A 22,183-nucleotide genomic window follows, 5' to 3' on the forward strand; every position below is an offset into this window, starting at 1 on the left:
GGTCTGGTTAAACAACTGGTGCAAATTTGCAACAAAAGATAAAATGTCACTCAGCACCACGATGCTGGCAGTGAAACCAGAGATGAGGAGAGGCACAGGTCACCGTCTGAACAATTTAGTGTAGCACTAAAGTTTCTACAAACTTCCTGATGAGGGAAAGGGAAGAGAGAAACTCACACGGAATGAAGGGAAGTTAGATATATTTCCTTTTGGGTATCCCATATCAATCCTGCTTGCTCTCTTCCGCCACCTGAACACCATGCTCTCCAGTTAAATCACTGCACGACAACTACATCAACTTCCCTTAGTGTGTTGCTGTAAAAACACAACCTTTGCACATAAGGAGCCAGAGGACAGGCAACAGAAGTGCCGTACGAAGCAATGCTCTTTTTTTTTTCCCGGTGACCCGTCTTTTTCTCAGTAGTATCCAAACACGTACCCTATCCTAATCTTTTCTGTTGCTTTTGAGACCCACTAGCTATCATGAGAACCTTTCTTTTAAACAAATAATTTCAGCAAAAGAATATCGTTTGATAAAACATATAACCTCAACAGAACTATAGGTAATATTTCCAAAACACGCTGCATCCCATTTTTGGAAGTCAAATGAGGACAGGTTCCTATATACCTAATGTACTTCTGGAAGCAGGACGTGGTGTTTTGAAAATGCTTCTCTACACCTCACATACTGTTCAGTAGCACACCCCTGGAGCTATAAATCAAGGAAACGCTGTCATTTATCCTTCAAACAATCTTCCTATCTGACATATCCACACAAATCATATGTGGTGATTTTTCGTGCACTAACACATGGAAAGCTCCATAAACCCAGAGTGCAGCAGCCACAAAAGGGTTAACACCCCAAATAGCTCCTTCCAGCTGCAGCTCAGACACACGATTGAGTTACTGTGGCTTAACAAGTTATTGTGTTTCTGCTGAGCTACTGTCAATGACCACATATGTATTCGCCGCCTGTGACAAACACAATGTAAAACGCTTTAGCCTGACATCAGTGACAGAGATACTGACAGGCAAAAGCTGGCTTAAAAGACTGCAGCGCACGCAGAGCGAGGCAGCTGCAGGAAGGGATATGGACCACCTCAAGAAAACTCCAGAAGAGCTGAGCAGAAGTGACTTTTGGAGCAGACCCAGAAACGCTTTTGGGAACGGAATGAGGGAGCTAGGAAAAGCGGTAAGAGATACTCCTCGTCTCTTGGCCCACCAGGTGGGAAGCTGGGTGGGTGGCTGGGTTGCGAGCAGGGAACAAGGAAATGCTGAAGCTTCTAAAACCGGTGCGCTAAGCCCCTGTGCAAATTAAAATGCAGCACTTTTATGTTACCAGCACAGTAGCTCAAAGAAGGCCAGGGTCATGAGCCGTGGAACGGAAAGACTGCCTTCAACGGGGAATAAACAGCAAGATATTGGATCCAGTTCTGGAGGCCCAACACCAGCCCTAGCTGCCCAACAGGAGATATGAGAAGCAACTCAGTGGCACCACCAGCTATTAGACCTGGCCACAGTGCAAAAGCTGTGAGAAGCTCAGCCCAGGGGAGACCGTGGACTTTCTTACTTGGAAAGCTGCAAGGCCACACTTTGCATCAGAACAGTTTTAGATGGGGAAAACCAACCAAAACAGACCCGCAACAAAAAAGCACAACCTTTCCTGAGGTGTTTGAACTCCTCCTCCCTCGTACTCCCCATAAGCTCTGGGTGATTCTGTTTCTTCTGACTTTCCAGGGAAAATGTAAAAGTGATGCAACGTTTTTTTATTTATCATGTACTGATCGGCGTGCTTAGTACTGAGCAGAGCACAAAGAATGACATGGTTTGAGCCCCAAGGTGCCTATTAGGTCTAAGTAGTCAAACCCAGGACAGAAAATGTGGTTGCTGACCAAAACAGCTTATTTCACAAAGGGACCTTGTTTTCTACTGCAGATGAATACAGCAACATTTCTTGTAGGGTGGATTAAAAGCAATAGACTTTGTGGAAGCACAAACAGGTACACGAATGAGCAAGATGCTGGCTAGGTCAATGGAAGATGTTCCTGGGGGCGAAGGACAAATAACAAGCAAAGAAAAAATGTGTAACAGAAACAGGGCCATAGGTCTTTTAGGATAATTTCTGTTCTGGTTGCAATAGGAGGAGTAGAATAAAAGCAGGTAAGCGAGTGTGCGTGCAATCAATTTGAGGTGTACCTAAACTCCAAAAAAGGACCTTTAAGTCTTCTGAGATCACTGAGATGCTAAACATTCTTCCACTCATTTGGTTTTTCCTTGTGAACAGCAGAACAAAAGCTGCTGCATTGCTTTTTTCCCCACTCATGTGACTCTCCCTGAGATCTACATACCGCAACGATTACTCAATTTACATCTGATTTAGTATCTTAATACTTCAACTGTGATTTTACATAACATTTCTGCTTTTGTCTCTCATTTACCTAATTCATACATATATTGAGTAACGGGTTGTCTAGAGGAAAGCAGCCCATTTCTGCAGGAGGTCACTTAGATTTCCATTGGGTTTAATGTTTTAATTCCTTTCTAGCTGCTAGCAAAATATATTTTGGTAACTAAAATCTTGTATTTTCATTCATTTACATAATAGTGGACTGAATACATCCTGCCTTCAGATATTCATAAGCCATAATCACTGATGGGAATGGGTATATTTCACTTGAATATCTGAGGAGATAATTTCAGTACAGTGCTTTTAATTTTTTTATTTCATAATCTTTTTTCAGACAGACATGGTCTATAATGACATTAACAATCTTATTCAAACCTGCATCTTTTACCAGGAAAAGATTAATTTGTATTTTTTCAACCATCACCTAGGAAGACTCTAGAGGCAGGCAAGTCTCATAGCTAAAAAAATTAAAATAAAATAAAAATCCACCTCTTGCCAGTAAACTGAGGACATCTGATATGGACTCATCAAGACTCAAACAATATCTAATTTTGTATTATCTTTCAGGGTATTCTACTGGAGGCATATTTGTCGAAAACATCTTCCCCATAAGCTATGCAAGTGTTTCTTCATTCCAGCTCATTCTATTGTGCTGGATTTGAACATATTCTCCCCGTAATTAGTATCCGTAATTGTAAACAAGAACAGAAACAGTTTCGGAAATAAAAAAAAAAGGCAAGCCACAAATCCAGGGCAGTAAGAGACTGTAAGTGAGGCTAAACAAGACAGATCTTACATCAGCACTAACTGGCCCTATGATAAAAAACCACCAGGGATACACCTAAAATACTGCCTATTCTAGGCAACTACCCCATACCCGAATAACACTGAACTGACCAAAGAAGCTGCTTTTGGAAGGCTGTACACAAAGAAACAGAGGAAAGAAAAACCTAAGAAGGAGATAGAGCTACACTGACCTTAAAATTTAAGATTATGACAAACTGAAGATCAAACATAGCGCTTTCATGCCACAAAATGAGGAGTGTGAGCTTTGGATAGACAAGACTGAGGTCTTAATGTTCTTCCATTTATTTCAGAGGTGACAGGGAGTGATTACCAACTTACACAGGATCCTGCCCTCTAAAGAAAATCCTGGCTCTAATGAGGTCAGTGCATTTTCCCCCGCCCTGGGAACTTCAATGAGAACAGGATTTTAACTTTGCTGTTAAACCTGAGGAAGTTTTTCTGTCTCTCTTTCGTCCACATTAGTTGTACACTGGGTGAAATGCAGTGGATTATGGAAAGCCAACTACTGGAAAAGCCAAGTATATTATATTCTGTATTTTACTACATTATGTAATTTTCTTTACTCATGACTATCCTGAGTTATTTTTTGAAGCGACAATATCAGAAAGATTTCGGTTGGAAGGAACCCTCTGAAGGTCACTCTGCTCAATCTACTGCTGAAGGCAAGGTTCCTCAGTCTCCTGTCAACAGGATGTTCGTTGTTTTGTGACAATGTGGATTAGATAGTAGAATCATTCCAGGTTTGTCAAAATTACTTTGGCATCTTTCACCTGAGACATTCTGAGGTCTTTAGGAGCTCCAAGCTCCTCCTGCAAAATGGTCTTGAGTCTGTGGGGACTTTGCAGACCATAGGTAAATTGCAGGCCTAGTTCTCAATGCTGATTTAAAGGAATTCTCACACTTCTGTAATTTGTACTTTTCTGTTAAAAAGATAAGTAAGGTGCTGTGCACATCATACCTGAGTCCCTTTTGCTAACATTAGCTCATTCTGGAACAAATAATCATGAAAACAGAATCAAAATAACAGAATACTCCTAGAAAGCAAGATTTAACTTTGCTTATGTTTTAGTCATTAGGAATGGAAACAACACCAATTGCAGTCAAAGGCACAAATTCACCTCTCCAACCAAGACATCAAGTGAATTATTTCAGAGAAGTTCATCATCAACAAGTATACAGTAACTGCAGTAGACCTGCAGAAAAAAATATGGAGAGAGAGACACATCAGTCTATGAACTTATTCATTGCTACTGACTAGCTCAGCTCCAGCAATTGCTGTAGTAGGTATCAGTCAAAACCACTGAGGATTGTAACGCTGTCTTAAAAAAAATACCAGAGACACTGTAATGACCATGGGAAAACACAACATTGATTTGACACCTCATGAAAACCCAACATCCACAACCACATGCAGTAACAGCTCAGAACAGACCCAGCAAGACTGACACCTACAGAGTTGCCAGGGCCGCCTGTGTTCAGTAGGTGGACATTCTTGGAACATCATCTCCTGCATAGATACCCACAGCTCCACTTAGCTAGTGAGACCTAATGAGTTCACACAACCACCTCTGCAACTGCATAAACATTATGCCTTCATTTGAATGAAACCCTACTAGTGGAAGGCACAAGCCTAGCTCCGGGTGATACGATATTCCATGCAGGTTTCTTTATTCTACACATGTGACATTGAATCTGGAACCTACTGAACAGAATCTCTCTGTTCAAGAACAGGAATAGTCTCCATCTTTTAGTCTGGGATTCACAGTTTGTTTCTAATTAACAGTCTTGGATTAGAAAGCAAAACTCAGGTCTGACTGAGCAGACAAAGGTATAAGACTTTCAGGTATTTTCGTTTAAGATCACTATGGAGAATCACACGTGCAAACTGATTTCCTGCCTGACGGTCTATCCCCACAAGTTGTATACTCATTTTTATCTTGTAGGTAAGGGAGTTTGAGAACGGGAATTCTGTGCTGCGGCGCTACTTCAAAGTGCATGCTGAAGATTTATGGTAGACTGTCATAAATCACATATGGAAGGGCAAGGAATGAAATGCAGCTTCCAAGTCATTCTTATGCCCTTATTGATTTTGGTGTAGGCAAGAGCTGACCTACATTCAGTACTGCATCAAAGAAAACCCTATGCCAGATTAGTCCGTTTCCTAGAAAGCACTCTATTATTCAGATTGGCTAGTACATTGGCCAGTTTCATGTGTAAAATTTTCTAAGAGCAGTATTTCCGTTTTACAGTGTCATTTTAGAAAACATCAAGTAATAAAACTCCAATATATACAGAAAAGAACCACACATTGGACCATTTATGCAAGAAAGAGCCAGGCTATTGCCCCCGAGCTGCTCTGACCTTTTAGGTGGGCATGTGGCACAGCTTGTGAAAACTGGTCTCCAGAGCAAAATGAAAGAGTGCCTCAATGAAGGATAAACCGAGGATTCTGAATGGCTTGGATGAGAATTTGGGTGCTGAAATTTAGAGGGCATGGCTATGACACCTGGAAAATGCTATTTCCATCAGTCTCCAATACCTGGAATAGTACTGTGACAGATAAAGAAAAAAGCCAATGCCATGTGCCATTCTGTTATCCTCAATTCTTAAAGTTCTTGAGCCATGACAACGTGGGATAAACTCTCAGCCTAATGTTGTCTTAAAAATGTCCTCCAGCAGTGGATTAGCCACATGAAGCAGCTCAAAAATTACCGTTTGGCTTTAAACGCCACATCACAGCCTGTGAAAGGTAGGTGAGAGACATCTACCTCAGCTACCCATAATCAAACACCAGTCTCTCAATGTTCAGTGGTAGGCTTTTATTACATGTTCTGGTATGCAGAGCAGCAGCAGATCTAAAATGAGAATCATTCAGAATCAATGGGTTGGGATTAATCTGTCCTCCTGTCCAGTGCAAGTGCTGCTACAGTAATAAACAGAAATCTGATAACTTCATACTGTCAGCACAAAATGAAACTATGACCTTGACCTGTGCAACATCATCCAGTAATTTTTTCATAACTTCAACATACCATACTACACGGCTATGATCTAATAAGAATCTAAAAGTAATTAACTGGAATTTTTGAAAACTGAAGCCTTAATCAAATATGTATTCTTATCAGGGTTGCAAGCCAGCAATAAATTGGGACATTTAAAAAACTGGGATCCAATCCAATCCGTGATCTGATCAGGGTTCAATGGTTATAATAAATTGGGAGTATTAAAACTGGGATCACATCCAACACTTTATTTTGTCTAAACCACAGAACCTAGCTGTGCTGCAAAGTCAGGAATACTCAATGAACAGATATACCATGTTGGATTAACCCTTAATAAATAATGATGCACAAACTCATGAGTCCCAAACACACGTGGTTTAGCACAGAGCCTAATGGTGAGAAGAGCAATTACCGACATTTTGTCAGACATCAGGATGAACTATAAGCAGCCATAACAATGCTTTTAGAATTGGCAAGTGGATAACACAAGCACAAAAGCTACACGGGTTCGGTAACAACGTTTGTGTGTATGAGCATGCTTTAAGATGTACTACACATTTAAAAATCATACTTTTTGTAACAGTCTGAGTTTCAACTTTTGATTCAAAACAATTTGGCTTTTCTACTGTACTGCCATGCATGCAGCTATTCCTGTTTTCTTTTTGATGTCCAGTAACACACAAACTGTTTGTAATTAAATATAATGAAACAAATGCTGACAGAAATGGAAAGGAGTTTCACTCACAAGTATTCTCTCATATATAAGTGGTCTCTAAATGTTTTTATTTCTGTAAGACGCATTCCCTTCATACAGGGATCTTGCAGCTGCAAAATTAAACCTCTGTTTGCCAAATATCAAAAACATATGTATTGATTTTTTTAACTATGGGAACAGGCAACAGGCATCAGAGCTGATAAGACAAGAGAGAAATGCTCTTCAGTCGCTGGTAGGTTTCTGAGAAGTAAAGGAAATTCAGTCTTTAATATGAAAACTGAAACCATTTAATTTTACCCAAATTTGAGATTCACTGTAACTTTGGCATTCAGTTGACACGTTTAGAAAGGAAGGGCCAGATGTTGCTTCTGCTGCTCTAACAATCTACTCAAAACCATAATATGATTAAAAACAAATTCCTCACTTACTTAATTCCAATGAGGACTACAAACCCAAGACTGTTTTAACAAAACAGCAAACTACTACTACAAACAAGTGCAGAGTATTATTTTTTACATAGAGTCCTTCTTTATTCACCAACTCATATGCTACTTTTAAAAATCACCCCATTTTCAACAAGATGCTTCATTTTGTGAAATTTTATTTTAACTTCAAGGAAATGTTCAACTCTGCTGGAAGAGAGACTTTGGTCTCAGCAGGAATATTTCAGTAAAATAATCCTAAACAAACAGGAAAAAATAGTTTTCTTCCAATTGATAGTCACTTTATTTGCATTTGAAAGGCAAACAAATTATTATGTGTAAAACTCAAGTGCCTAATATATTTATCTATTTTGTTTTACGATGATTTGCAAACGTTAGAAAATTAAAAAACAACCCCAAATGAGTGGGGAAAAAGATGGAGGAAGGGAGGGAAAGAAATCTCGTTTTGAGGGAAAGAAAAGAGAGGATCTCTTCCAGTATTTAATAATGTAGTGAACATCTCATTGTTAAAATGATAAATTCTGAGTAATTTATACAAAACACACTAAAAATACAGATTTGAGTCAGCTTGATCAAAATAAACCTCAGACACAGCATTTGCCTCTTCCTTTTATGGGCAGATTCTAGACCTTTGGAGCACATGCTTTATTACAGCCAAACTCTTTGAAGCATGAACAAAATGATGAGCTTATTTGAAATAGGGCCTCAGTCCAATGAAGCACTGGACTTGTGTCAGGAAGGACAAACCACCACCTTAGAGAACTGTATCACCACTTCAGTCAGTCCTCCTAAACTATCCGTGTCGTGAACTTCTGGCTTTCTCCAGCCAACTTTCAGTGACACTGCATTGCTGCAGCACAAGGAACGCTAAGGGAGGTAGGGGGAAAAGAAGAAAATAGTGAAATTTAGAGGAGGTGCTGACTTCATATTCAACTGGACACAGATAAGGCTATTACTAAACAGGGAATGCCTAACATCCTAAGTTCCCATTAACCGCTTGAAGCCTGCAGAAGTAGCAGTCGTATAATAAAATACTGGCTTTGAAAACAAAGAAGGCCTGGGGCTGAGGTCTGGAACAAATTCCTAGCCTGACAAGGACCTTTTAGGAACCTGGACAAGCAGCTGCACTGCCTGCAAGTCAGATTCCCACCCACAGGACATTATTTTTTTTTTTCCTGCCAGATTTTCTCTCTTCTACCTCAACTGTAAGTGCTTGGGGTCAGGCCCAGGTTTCCCTAACAGCAACGAGCACAATGAGACCTTGATCTTGGTGGGGATTGCTAGGGAATACGAGCAGTAAAAAAAATAATGATGTCAGCATTTCAGTGCAGGATGTGGAGCTGCTTCAGAGAACTGCAGCTACAAGGCAGCGCAGAGAGTTGTACTGAAAACTGAGAATAGGACAATGTGAAATGGAATTAAAAATTACTAGGCTAGAGAAATAACACATTCATTTTCATTTTTTGATGTTCAAATCTGAAACTTGGTGGCCCGTAAAAGGGGTTGCCAGGCAAATCTGTGCTGAGGACCAATGTGCAAGCAAGTCCAATCCTTTTGGGAAGCATCTGCACTACAGAGTGAGTGCTGTATACTCTGTCTGCATACGCCTACTAGCTCTAACACATTCTGGATGTGCCAGACTTGTTGCACATGCACCGTACAATTCCTTCTCTGTGCAAGCAGGAAATTCGACCTATTCTGAGCATGATGGACTTACATTCACGCAGCACACCTACGTAAGATCTGATGTTTCCTGTCAGAGACAGAGTCACTGAGCCTGTACCGCACAGACAACCCATAATTGTGCAGTGAACACATCTGACATTTCTGCACGTCTGTAAATCCTGTCAAAATTTCTGGAAGAAGGCTGCATCCTTTATGCAAGCCCTATCCCAGGAATTTTGTGAGACGTTATTGCACCTATCCAATACCAATCAAAAAACTCTTTGCAAAACTGAGACATGGCCTACTCCTGTAAACTAGAAATGCACTTCCGACTGAAAAATATTTCTCAGCTGAGATCTTGGAACAGTATTCTGTTTTCTGGAGAGCTGCCAAGCATATATTGCATGCAAAACCAACATCCAAAACCATGCGAGGTCCACAGCTGCTAAGATGCTGAAATGCACTTGATCATTAATCCTGTCACACCCAGACCAGAAATCAACTATTTTGACCTCTCCCACTAACGTCTAAAATGGACAGCTCACTCTCTGAAAAAAACTGTCAGATGAAAAAATCATAGTATCAGTTAGTACGACAGATCCTGAAATATTTAGGCAGTCAACATTTAAGAAAACTGAAGTTTAAGCAAAACCCCTGACTTCAAGATCGTAATTATTGGATTGAGGATCTTAAAAAGAATTACTTATATAGCTAATCTTCAAAAGATAAAATTAGGTGCGTGTTAACTCTAAAAAAGTTAAATGTTAGAACAGCCATTTATATTTCGTTCAAGCTGTTAAATACAGGATTTGTTCACAAGGGACAAAACATCCTACATTTCTATCCCTGTTCTGTAGTCTATTCTACTATTATATCCCCAGTAGTTTTACCATATACTCATTTCATTCTCAACAAGAAAAGATTTGAAAATATGCCTACGTTCTAGTAAGCTTCAGTGAAGCTTGGTTTTATAAATATGAGACCAAGTATGCAGGATCGCAGCTAGTGAAGTCATAGAAGCCGAAGATCTATGGTGTGAATGTGCCACAAGGTTTTCTTTGCCAATATCTGCATTAAAATCTTGGACTTGAATTACATTATAGAATTACTAAATCTTGGGACAGAGCTATAAAACGCGTCTTTACTGTCTTATCGAGCATCATCACTAGGTGAACAGTCAACAACTAAGCAAAAGGACTGAATTACCTTCAAGTCAGATAATGCTTCCTTCCACTGATTTTAATCAATTCCCTAAACAAGTTCTTACCCATATATGAGAACTAGCTTCCTTATATAATTCTCCCCTAGGAAAGATAAAGTCTATTCTGTTTTATGATCAACTCAAGAAGGGTTCAATAGTCAGCCTGTAGATAGCCTTATGTGGGCTAACACATACAGCCATGCTCTTACTTCATTTAGAAAGTTGAAGTGAATTGCTGGTTTTTACAGCATGTGTTGCATTGCTTTGAAGATAAAGCAATTGCTTTATCTTGCTCCTCTTCTGTTTTTTTATTTTTAAATTTTAATCCTCCAAACATATAAGCTGTATTACCCGATAAAAAAATAATGTGATATTTCTATTCTTGTTCATTATAGGAGAAGAATCAAATAAGTGAGTTAAAAATATCATCTTGGTTCATCCACTTCTCAACACACCTGCTGTTCTCCATTTCAGTCACAAACTCTTCCAGGTCAAAACTGAAATCATTACTAGAGAAACCAGAATGATGAAGACATTGAGCTGCCAGTTTCTAATGCAGCCTTACCAAGTTACTGTCAATCAGCGACTGTAGTTTAAAAAAAAAAAGCATACAACACTAAAGAAATATTAAGAACAATTATCTTGTGTCCAATTGGAATGTTAGACCCCTGGACAGAAGGGTTCATTCCTTGCAGCCTGCCAACATTTTAGTAAATGACACTGTCCCTTTAACAGATGGGATACATGCTTCTTAGCTTGCCAGGATCCTAATAAAAGACACTGGCTTCTTTAAAATGAAGGACACATACCTCTCAAATTGCCAGTATCCAAATTGGGAGTCAGCAGTTTAAAATAAAGGCACTCATCAATCTGGCAAAATCAAGGACACGGCACAGAAATTTTAAAACAAATGGCACAAAGTTTCTCCTGACATTACTTAACTTAGATGAACTAAATACTTAAACACCGGCTAAGCATATCCAGTAGCAGCACTGTAGCAACTGGATACATTACCAGCTTTTAAGACCGTATATATCAGCAGCAGACTTCAAGGGTTGGGGTTTGGATTTATTCCTGTTCCCCATCAAACCCATTAGCTACCACGTACACGTCTGACCACGCACTGCATGACTGGAATGAAAGCAGGGCGTCTTTTCCCTGGCACTGACCAGCATCACAAAGGCTGGCCCATGTGGAAAGACCCTGCCTGCCCAAAAGGAACCTGTTTCTATTCCATCTCCCAGAGGCAGGATGCTCCAGTGAAGGAAAGAGACTTCTGAAAGCTTTTCCCACGCCCTGACAACCCATATTACTAAAACTTCGACAGTTTTACAGCAACTGCACACACCTCTTAAGAGGCAACAAGTATGCACTCTTAAACTTTTCTGATAGCGGCAATCAGAGGGAAACAAAGAACTCCCTTCAGCATATCACGAAATGCATCTGGAGGAGTTGGGGAAGGGGAGAGAGGAGCTTGCTGAGCCTTGTCAGTACTTCTAAACCGTCCCCAGTTCCTGAAGGGCAGACATGGGGGAAAGCAGAAATTCTCTTTGGAAAGATAACAAAGCTGCTAAGATTCAGCACAAAAAAGGAGTATTTTATGAACAAGACAGAGAACCAGGCCTATTGACATCAGCAGTTCTGTTCGTTTCAGTCTCAGAGCAATACGGCAACTCCCAGTGGGCACGCATCCAGGTTCTTGCCTTGCCCATCTCACCCACCCCACTGCTTGCAGACCCCTGCCTCTTCAGACTGATTTTAACCACTTGAACCTGCCTTCTTCCTGCTGTCTCTTGGCATACTCTAGCATTTGTTGACTAGATATTTCTGTAACATGTGGGTAACCAGCAAACTCTGTGCGGAAAAGAAGATGCCCAAGTACAAAAACTACCATTTGATGGCCCAGCCAGCTGAATCCAAAGAGATGTGAAATGATGGAAAACACAGCAGAGGCTGTCAGGAAAGAAGGGAGGAAGTTCTTGCTTTAGAGAAGTAGAGAAAAAAGTTACCAAGTCACCTAGTCATGGGAACGGGCATAGCTGAAACAGCTTTTGACAGAACTGATCTTCACCAGGCTTAGCAGAAGTTGGGATCTGAATAGCAGCTACCACAGTGAAGTGCACAGAAACTGCAGGAGACAGACAAGCTCCTGTCATACAGCAGCCCTGCCTCAGCCAGGAGACCAGTCTAAAGCTCTGCATTGCCTGGACCTGATTGCCAGTGGGCATGGTCTGGGACATCTCCAACCAGGCTGTCTGTCCCTTCAAGCAATCCCTTGCTTTGAAGTTTTTCATCCGATGAACAAAGATGCTGTCACCATTTACTCACCTTTCACGTTCATCTTTCATTTTCTCCAGCTCCTCCTCTTTAAGTATGCCTTGCTTTGGATTCCCCTTCTGATCTGTTTTCCCACTTTTATCTTCTTTTTTCTTTCCAAATCTGTTTAAGATATCAAGGAAGGAATCAGGAGGAAATAATTACTAGTAGAAAAACCAGTACTTATCTATCATAAACCACAGAAATTTTAGGCAATCAGAACGTGTGAGCTTTTATCATAGTCACACATATACTTCCCACATTGCAAAATAAGCTACCAGTTTTAAACGGGCCATGTGCAACAGGAAGGACTGATTACAAATTGATTTGGACCCTGCAATCCTGAAAGCTATTGCTTGAAACAGAAAGTTGAAAAAGCCCCACCAAACCTGAAATGCAAGACACTGCAGGGTTGGACTACTAATAGGACACATTTTAAAATGGTTCTTCTTACCACAGGACAGCTCTCAAAGTAATATGCAGTGGCTGTGGTGCCAGCACTCAGAATGGACCATGTGTTCTGCTCTTATCAGTAACTACTGCCTCTCATTCATGTCTGACCTTAATTTAAGGATTTGTTCTTTGTTTAAATGAGGATGCAATCAGAAAGAATAAAATCTTGATATAATCTGAGAGTACAAAACTAGACAGTTCATAAGAGCCCTTTTTTAAACCATTTCTGGGTTTTTCTTTCTGCCTAGTAATATACTATCATGTAATATTTATGCTGTGAGAGTCCTCCAGAGACCCCAATCAGTTTGGGGATCCCACTGTTCTATATACTGTCCAAAGATGCGTAATGTAAGTCTGCTTTACACAGCCTATAAAAGGTGACCGAACTAGGGAGCTACATTTCATTTCTGATGGAGCTAGACAGAATACTGGGGTCAAGTATGTCAAATATGCTCATGAATTATGGGCCAAAAAGTACAAAAACTTCCCCTCCTCTTCCCCAATTTGAAATTCTCAGTTCCACAAGTAAATGATCAATCTGTGCCCTCCCATACAAATTAATGTGTCCTTGCACGCATGACAACAATGTAAAGAAAAGTTATGATTTCCTCAGTAAATACACCATATTGCAAACTAGTTACTCTGACTCAAAACTGCAAACTCTTCTGTGGAAGTCTGCGGCATTGCCTTGGTGATCTTTCTTTCACCCTTTTTATTTTTCAAGTCAGCCCAAACTGCCTCAAGTGGAATAGCTGAACTACTGTGCATACAGTTAAGCTGTAAATCATTGACTTTAGTTTTCTCCTCTGACCAAAGCAGAAGTCTTGCAAATACCCTGTCAGACTCATAAGTTAATGATCCAATTTTTTTGTGAATTTAATCAATAATTCTGAGCTTATGGTCAAATGAAGTTCTTAGGGACTCTGTCGCAAGTCTTCCAGACAGTAAGAACTTGGTTAGAAAGGGAATGACGTGCGTAAGAGACAGACACGTAGTGTGTGGTGCTAATGAGAAGAAGGGCAAATACCACAGGTAATAACATGAGACGCTTTATCATGGATCTGCCATGGACTGTGCTGGGGAGTGGGAAGAGTCCTATCTCAGTGCTTGGTTTTCTGTTCCTTCTTACGTGTGCCAATAGAGATGGATGGTGTCTTAAATTCTTTGAGGGATCCTTTGATCAAAATATACATACACCTCATCTACAAACAATCTTCGATTCTTTTTTTATGGTCCCTGCTCATTTCAGTGCTTCCAGAAAGATAGCAGATACTTTCCATGCTTTTGCTTTTCCCAAGTAGAAGGCAGCACACTGATTCCACTGCTGCTTTCTGAGGTCTAGCAGTCCCAAGAGACTGTGGAGCCACAAACCCCATCAGAGGGGGGTGGTGGCAGCGAAGGCAGCAGTCGGGAAACACAAGAGAGAGACAGAGGTTGTACATACAGAGTGGGAAGATACAACGTGAAAAGGGCTCACAGGTACGAGACGACCCAGGTGAAAAAGAAAAGCTAGATGAAATTCTGCATATATTGCTCTCTACAGAGATGTCAGGCAGCCAAACAATAAATTGCCTGGGGATGAGCACCAGCAGGCTGCACCTGAAACACCTCTGCTTTCTAACATTTGCACACGCTGGGAAGGTCTCACAGCAGTTTTCTCAAGAGAGGCTGTATTAGCACTTGCATCTTGGTCATAATCCAACTCGGGTACTTTGTTTATATTCAGCCCGCCTGCTTTTCTCCCATAGTTTCAATTATGGGTTTGTGGAGCCTCATATTCAACTGTAGTACATATTGATTTTGAAAACATTATTCTTGGGCATTTCATATTGCTGCAGGGAGTTGGAGTTGGATATGTTGCTTACTCGAGAGAAATGTAAAAAAAATCTTTAACATACGTCCCTTTCAACTCTAGGCATTATTTCTTGCTTACCAGGGAAATACATTTTAAATAAAATAAAGTGACAATTTTGATTGTAATAACTGCCAACATGACAACTCTCAGCAAAAAGAGTGCTGTTTGCTGGTAGAGCTGCTCTTGCCATAAAATTGGCAAGCTCCAGTGTAGTAATTATAAATTGGGAATAGTGAGTTGGTCTTGATGAAAACAACTTTTGGTTTTTTGCTATTTTTGGCTTCAGATGGGATTTGTGCAGGCTTACAATTTATACCTGTTACACTTAGTATACAGTATATAGCTCAAGGCTAGGGAAATGTTCAGATTTTTGTCCTCTTTTGCACATTGCTATACCATAAAAATCCATTCTCTTTTATTATTATTGTAATATGTTTTTCAGCTTAACAAAAATCTTGCACAGGCATTACAAAATAAAAGCAGCAAAAATTTAACACTGTTAAGAAAAGCAATATAGAGTAAACAACATTAAACCACAAAAATCCCAGCACCATCTCTGTCTGAATTTATACACCCTGTCCTGAAATTTATGGTCTGCTCAGTCATGTGTTCTAATTGCCATGGGCTTCTGATGATAAAATTAACTTCCACCCATTGTAATTTTGCATGGATTCGTGCACTACAGGCCTAACGGTTCTTTACTGCTTATAGGAACAACAACAACAACAAGGAGTATTTGTTGCCCAACTGGGTTTGATCCTGTTCTCAGGAACAGGTATCAGTCTGAGGCCCTCCACTGAATTCAACACGGACAGGATAAAAACCTATTGTCAAAATTATGCTATGGAATTAATCAAATCCATATTAAAATTCTATGGAAACTGAATGGCTTTAGGATTTGAAGTTTCCAATTCTCCAGGCAACAAATAATTGGACTGCGGTAAAATCTGCCTTCCACATTAATACTACTGACAAAGAATAAAAACATTAATGGAAAAATGTATGGCACACATTTTTAAAGGGTCTGTTTTGCTATACTGTGCACAGCAAAAAGTCTTCATATCTGACAGAATTGATACTCTGAAAACTTTATGTAGCAAACGGAGAAATATAACTAGAAGAACTGAAAACAAATGGATCAGCTGTATCCTCGTTCTATACCCATCTATAATCGGTTTATGTCAAATGAAGCTCCTTGTAATCATAACAACAGTAAGGAAATAAACCCATATCTTCCCAGGTTGTTTGAGTGGCTGCCCCAGTTCTCTGATTATCCACTGTAAATGGCTGGGAAGTATTGTTAAAGAAGTTAAAGCCCTAATAACCTTAGTATTCTTTTCAGTTGAGAAAATTAATATTCCAACTACTCAGAGCATAGTCCTCCTGTAAACAGAAGTATAAAGGGATTTTCTTTATGTGATCAGACCTCAGATTGATTCAGCCTCATGGGAAAAGCCCATATACAACAGTTGAAAACATACCGTGCAAGAGTGAGGGACTAACTCATTTCTATAAATTTCAAAGGAAAATATGGATGCCCTGCAAATAACTAGCATTTTTTGCCTTAGAAGCATTAAATTAATAAAATCTCTGAATACCAAATGTGTGTCGTCTTTTTGCAGTATTTATTACCATTCAATTGGCTATAGCATTAAAGCATACGTATACTTCTTTTCAAGGCTTCCAAGGGATAAAAATTAGAACAAACCTTGTATAGGCCTGCTCTGTTATACTTGGGATAAACGTCTCATATGCAAGACCTAAAGCTGTGGTCATGGCAACACGTCGTTTCTATGCGGAGCTGTGAGCTTCCAGATCTCAAATGTGTTGATATTTGCTTCAAGGATTAAAAAGCAGGCAGGTCTATAAAGTCCTGGACTTCTAAGCAGGAGAAACATCTGGTGGGTGGAACCCTACGCAGCTTGCTGACTAAATTCAGCAGTTTGGATTTCCTAGTTAATTCAGTTGCCCTAGATCAGTAGGTGTCACTGCAGCTAACAGGGGACATAACAGCATTGCAAACATCTGTTGGGAAATGATTCAAGAGGGCATATGACACAGTCAAGCAAGATACAAAGCCTAACAATGTCATAAAATCTTGACATCTCCAGAAATGATCTGTAAAAAACCAGAGTGATTTGTAAAGTACATATAACAAAAGGTCTGGCTCCTAGTCATTTCACGGCAAATGGGGAAAAATGCCGAGATTATTAAAGCAGCTCCCTTATGAAAGACTAGAAATAACCCTTAAAATTAAATTTAAATGTAAGTAAGAATGAATGAGTGAGCAAGAAAGATAAAGATACTAATAAGGTATGATTTTCAGGTCCACACAGGGACTATAAAATGCTTATTAACTGCCACTACTGCCGCGTGTTTTAAGTTATTTTATCACTCAACTTTACGGCAGAAGAAATACTCTAGAAGCAGTGCTGTGCTTTGATTAATCACTTTCATACATACACTTTTACAGAGTATTGAACATTGCCATAAAGATCCTTAGTGAGTCAGACTTGTTGGTGATTACAGGCCAGGCTCATTTTACATTTATGTTAATAGCAGCATTAATGAAATACATCTTTTACCTTTTTAGTGGCTCTCTAAATACCCTAGAGGTTTGTTATTAAATGTTTACTTATTGGGCAGAAGCATGCCATTGAGTATTACACCAGTGGGACCAAGAGCTCTGCAACAGCTGAAAAAACCACAGAAAGAAGAGAACATGTTTTGGTAAAACTTGTTTCGACATCTTGAGAATGGAGCACACACAGCAAGGGCTGGGCAACACTCTTCAAATCTTTACCAATATCCTAGTAGATGAAAATACCTCCGTGATACAAGTTAAATTTCTGGTAAATGGTCAGCTCTGTGCAGGGACCTGAGAGCCAGGAGGGGTGAGCATCTCTTTTCCTTGCCTCATTGCCAGGCCCGTGTTCCCAGTGACTGGATCCCGTTCCCTCTGCAGAGGCTTCAGCCCCAGCGACACTGGGATGCCCCAGTGTACGAGACCTATTGCAGCAAGACCCCCTTATGACAAAGCCTTGCCCAGGTGCAGGCTTTGACCTGGCCTCCCTGCTTTGGCAGGGCAAGAGAAAAGCCCTGGTAAGACGATGAACACAGGAGAGGGCCATTTCAGCCCCTGCTGCCAGGTGGGTAGTGCCTCCAGTTCTGGGGAAAGGGAGAGGAAGGGGTAGAATGGGAACGCCACTGCTGGGCTGGGCAGCGCCGTGTAAACACCAATGCTCTTTGGTAAGTTGGAAAAAGGCTTGGAAAAGAGAAGGAAAAATCCACTTTTAACTAGATTTGGTGAGGTTTGCTTGCCAGCTAGCCTGCTCTCTCCCTGCTCACCCACCGGCCGGGGCTCGCTCCCAGGGCAGCGCCACACCACGCCAGGCGGAAAGAGAAGCACTTTCCACAGCAAACAACCGGGCACCTTCTGCAATCACAACCAGCTCCCATGAAAAGGGAAAATGACCTAACCTGTGATTTATTACATCAATGGAGGCACACAACAATTTGTTAAAATGTTAAAATCTTAATGCTACCATTATTATTTGTATTTCACAAATGTAGCTAAACTTCATGACTATGAGTATCCTCATATTTAGCTATCTTCAAATTATTTTGGGAGATAATCCACATTATTCTAATGTTGTGATCAAAGTTAAACTGGTTATGGTCAGCAGGAAAAGACAAGGTTATGTAGAAAATGCAAATATAAAGAAATCCACATTATTAACACCAATATATGTTGCTCCTGTTATGTCAACATTAAGCGAACAAGTGCCGCCTTTCTATTTTTTTTTTTTAATTTATTGTATCAGGCTGCTGGAGCTACACTAAAATGACTGAGCTTCCAGATCCAGTCTAATGGGAGTAAAACTTATCTTTTTAACAACTCTGATTAAACACAACCTCCCCCACCCGTTTATTTCTTTGATGCCCAAATTAGCATCTTTTCTGCAGCATTCTGAATTAATTAGTACAGTGACAAAGAATTAGTCCAGATAGGATCAAAGCTGAAACCATATTTATCTGGAATTTGAAATTAAGAGCAGAGAGTATTAACCCTCAGCACTTCAAGGAGCTTTCCACATGGCATACTTAGTAAGCCTTCCAGGAGTTCATTCAAAATAAATCAACAGTGCAATTTTTTCCCCACTGAAGTTTTGCTAAAAGGAAAATAAATTCGCCATGAAGCCTGCTACAATGGGGAACTGCTTTTAATGCATACCCTGTACATGCTACTTATTATGTAACTTGCAGGCATCAGTAGAACAAAGCAAACAAAGCTGAGAAAAGACGGTTAATCACATTTGTATTAATGCTTGGATCATCACGTTGTTCACAGACTTAAGGGCTAATGAAAGAATTCCCAGCACCAAATCCGAGAAGCTGCTTGCTGTAACCGCTCACAGGTAAATAATCTATAATCTTCAATGGAGAGGGTCACGTGCAGAAGCAAAATGTCAAACAGAAGCCCTAAATTACACAGTGAAGTTTACTCTGAGAGTATGAACCATGTGGACAGCAATAAAAGAAAATCTTCATTGCTGGTATCATTGTCTTGGATATTATCTGTATTTCAGTATCCGATAAAAGACTGGAGGCTGTCTGCCATATGAAATGCGAGAAGCTGCTCTTCTGCCTAGAAATTGCAGAACAAAGCCAATCTAAGTAATCACCCCAAAATCTTTTCACCCATCATCTTCCCTAAGCCTTTGAGCCCCTTATCCTTAGTTTCTAAATGTGGAACTTGCTCTTAATTTAGATGGAAGTGAGTTACTGTAAGTCATTCTGGTAATTAGGTATTAGGAAATCCTTACCATTGGGGCAGTTCTGTCCATCTGTAGCATATATCAAATCTTACTTCTGCAGCATATGAAATGACCAAAGACAAAAACCAAGGAACGTGATGGTACGCTAAGATGGGCCACCTGAGTTAGAAGCGGTTGCTGCAAAACCACAAAGTCCATCTACTGAACCAATGGAATGGCATAACTCTCATTGGCTATTATGTAAATATAGACAACAGAAGGCAGCTATGAAGAGTCAACCTTCAGACTTCAAGGAACTTATTTTTAGAAAACATGCTGAAGTAGTCTGAGTATTGGAGATAGTGTTTATGAAGACGGGTCACCACTATTATTATCTGACCAGGAAAATCGTGATGTTGAGTGGCAGCTATGCATCTCTTTCCATTAAATGATGCTTCAATCATCTGATGACCATATTACCGGTCTTTTTGGTCACCAGTACAAGAATTCTGCATCCCACATCACAGACATCAAGAAAGAAAAAACAGCAATAATGGAGCACAGCTGTGATTAACAGCTTGATCAGAAGGAGGAAAAAATTGATTTATAGTCAGTCCAATGCAACAAGCCCTGCCCGCTTGTCCACCAGACTGTGGAATTACCCTCCACTCAAGTAAGGAATAATTCCCATATATTCTTACTTTTTCCTACTTTCATACAGCATCATCCATTTTTCCTTCTTGGTTCCACCCTCCAGACAAGTAATTTCTTCTGAAATGAATACTAATTCTCTCCCAGACAGTGCACAGAAACATAGCTATGCCTGCTCTCTATGGAGTCTGCAAATGCCACCTGCCAACCCCAGGGGAACATGATAATCACACCTGTGTCCGGGGCATGGTAACTCCATGTTCAAAGCAAAGGAAAAGGACCAGAGTATTAAGCCCTTGACTCTGCTTTCTTAATTCCTATTTCATAGTCACGCATTTTCTCATTCCTCCACTAAAAGAAAAGCAAGCGCAATGCAGGCAGTTAGGCTAGCAGAAAAAAGATAAATGCAGTTTCTGACTGAACCTATTCCTCTAAGGTTCAGTCAGTAAGACAAAGTAGGAGACACAGCCTCCCTGTGCAGTCCGTGGATGGTGCCAGCTGCCCCTCCAGAACCACTTGCTGACTTTGTGGTTTTCTCAGATGTGGGTTTGGAAATTCTGCAGTCAAGTGAGAGCCGGCACGCCTCAGTGTCCCCCCAGTGATTCCAGTCCTCTGCAGGTAACTGAGAACCACCTGAAGGTGGGACAAGGAAAGGACCAACTGAAGGGAGTTAAAAGATAGCTCTTTGGTTGCCAAACTTGGTAAGTACTGGCTGCTGAGTTTTTTCTTTAGTTTCATGCTTTTTCCTCTGTCTCTTTCCCCTACTACTAGCCACACGACCCCAGAATTCCCCAAAGTATCAACTACGTATGTATGTATAGTATACATATGTATTCTGCATGTTTATAAGGGGAAGGACTTTTCATTTTTCTCATATCATAACTCTCATGGTATTTGGTGCTTTTCTTAGCATTTCAGCTACTGCGGCACTATATGTGAATCTCCACTCACACTACAAAACTTTTTGCTCAGTCCTCTTGGCTATCGAAAAACAACATGGAACTGTGACATCATCAGAACTGTAGACACAAAACTCATGAGGCAAACTAAATACATGACATTTGCAACTCAAAACTGAAAACCTGCTACATTTGCACTCAGAGCCATGATACTTTGAGGTATCAGACTTGCTAATCATCTCACCACTGCAATATTCACCTTCTCAACCAAACTGCATGCCTTCCTCCCCTTACACACCACAGTGGGGATTTGTTGGAGCTTATATGGCTTTCATGAAGTGAAACCACTCATTGCAGGTTCCAACGAGATTTCCAGGAAAAACATGACCCTTGAAAAATAGCAGGAATACAGAGGACTCCCCTAGGTTTCAACTGGGACGACACCCCAGCCTTATGAAAGCTCTGTTCTCTATGGGAATGTAGTGACTCCCTAGTGACCAATTAACATTGAGCATATATCAGCATATCCCTTCTACAAATGAAGAAACTGAGACACAAAAGTTAAAAATGACTTTGCCCAGTTTAAAAGGTCCTATTCGCTTTCTCTACTAATCACCTCAGAGCTATGATTACATTATCACTGCATATCTCCTGCCTCATTTTCCAACCAGTTTGCTATGATGCTTTTTCACATTTACTCTTCCCCCCCCGCCATCTCCTTTAAGTTTTCTCCTCAGTCATCCCCTCCTCCTCTCCTAACACACTCACCTCCCCCTCCCTGCTCCACACTCCTTTCATATGCTCTGCTGCTGCACTGCTACAGAAATACCTCTTCCTGGAGATTTCTGCTGGAGACTGCAGGAAAGGAATGTGTCTTGGGACTGAGACGCTGCGCAGCACTATGCGGTGGAGACACGCTGAGATCTCTACAGTAGCTGAGCTACCAAAAACGGTCTCCACTCTTTCTCACCAGGATGCATTAGCCTGTATTTGAGCTCTGCACTGCTCAGAG

At 40.5% G+C, this 22,183-nt stretch overlaps 1 protein-coding gene across 7 annotated transcripts in view; it reads right to left on the bottom strand.

The window, feature by feature from the left end:
• The window catches only part of PARD3B (par-3 family cell polarity regulator beta), a 425,873-nt gene that overhangs the window by 85,970 nt on the left and 317,720 nt on the right, over positions 1-22,183 (bottom strand). For all 7 annotated transcript variants that reach the window (XM_074593647.1, XM_074593644.1, XM_074593642.1 and 4 more), the window contains one exon: positions 12,569-12,679. In XM_074593647.1, coding sequence (XP_074449748.1) covers positions 12,569-12,679 — 111 coding nt within the window. The remainder of the gene's footprint in view (positions 1-12,568; positions 12,680-22,183) is intronic.

Source organism: Larus michahellis, chromosome 7 (assembly GCF_964199755.1).
Source record: "Larus michahellis chromosome 7, bLarMic1.1, whole genome shotgun sequence".
Taxonomy (NCBI): Eukaryota; Metazoa; Chordata; class Aves; order Charadriiformes; family Laridae; genus Larus; species Larus michahellis.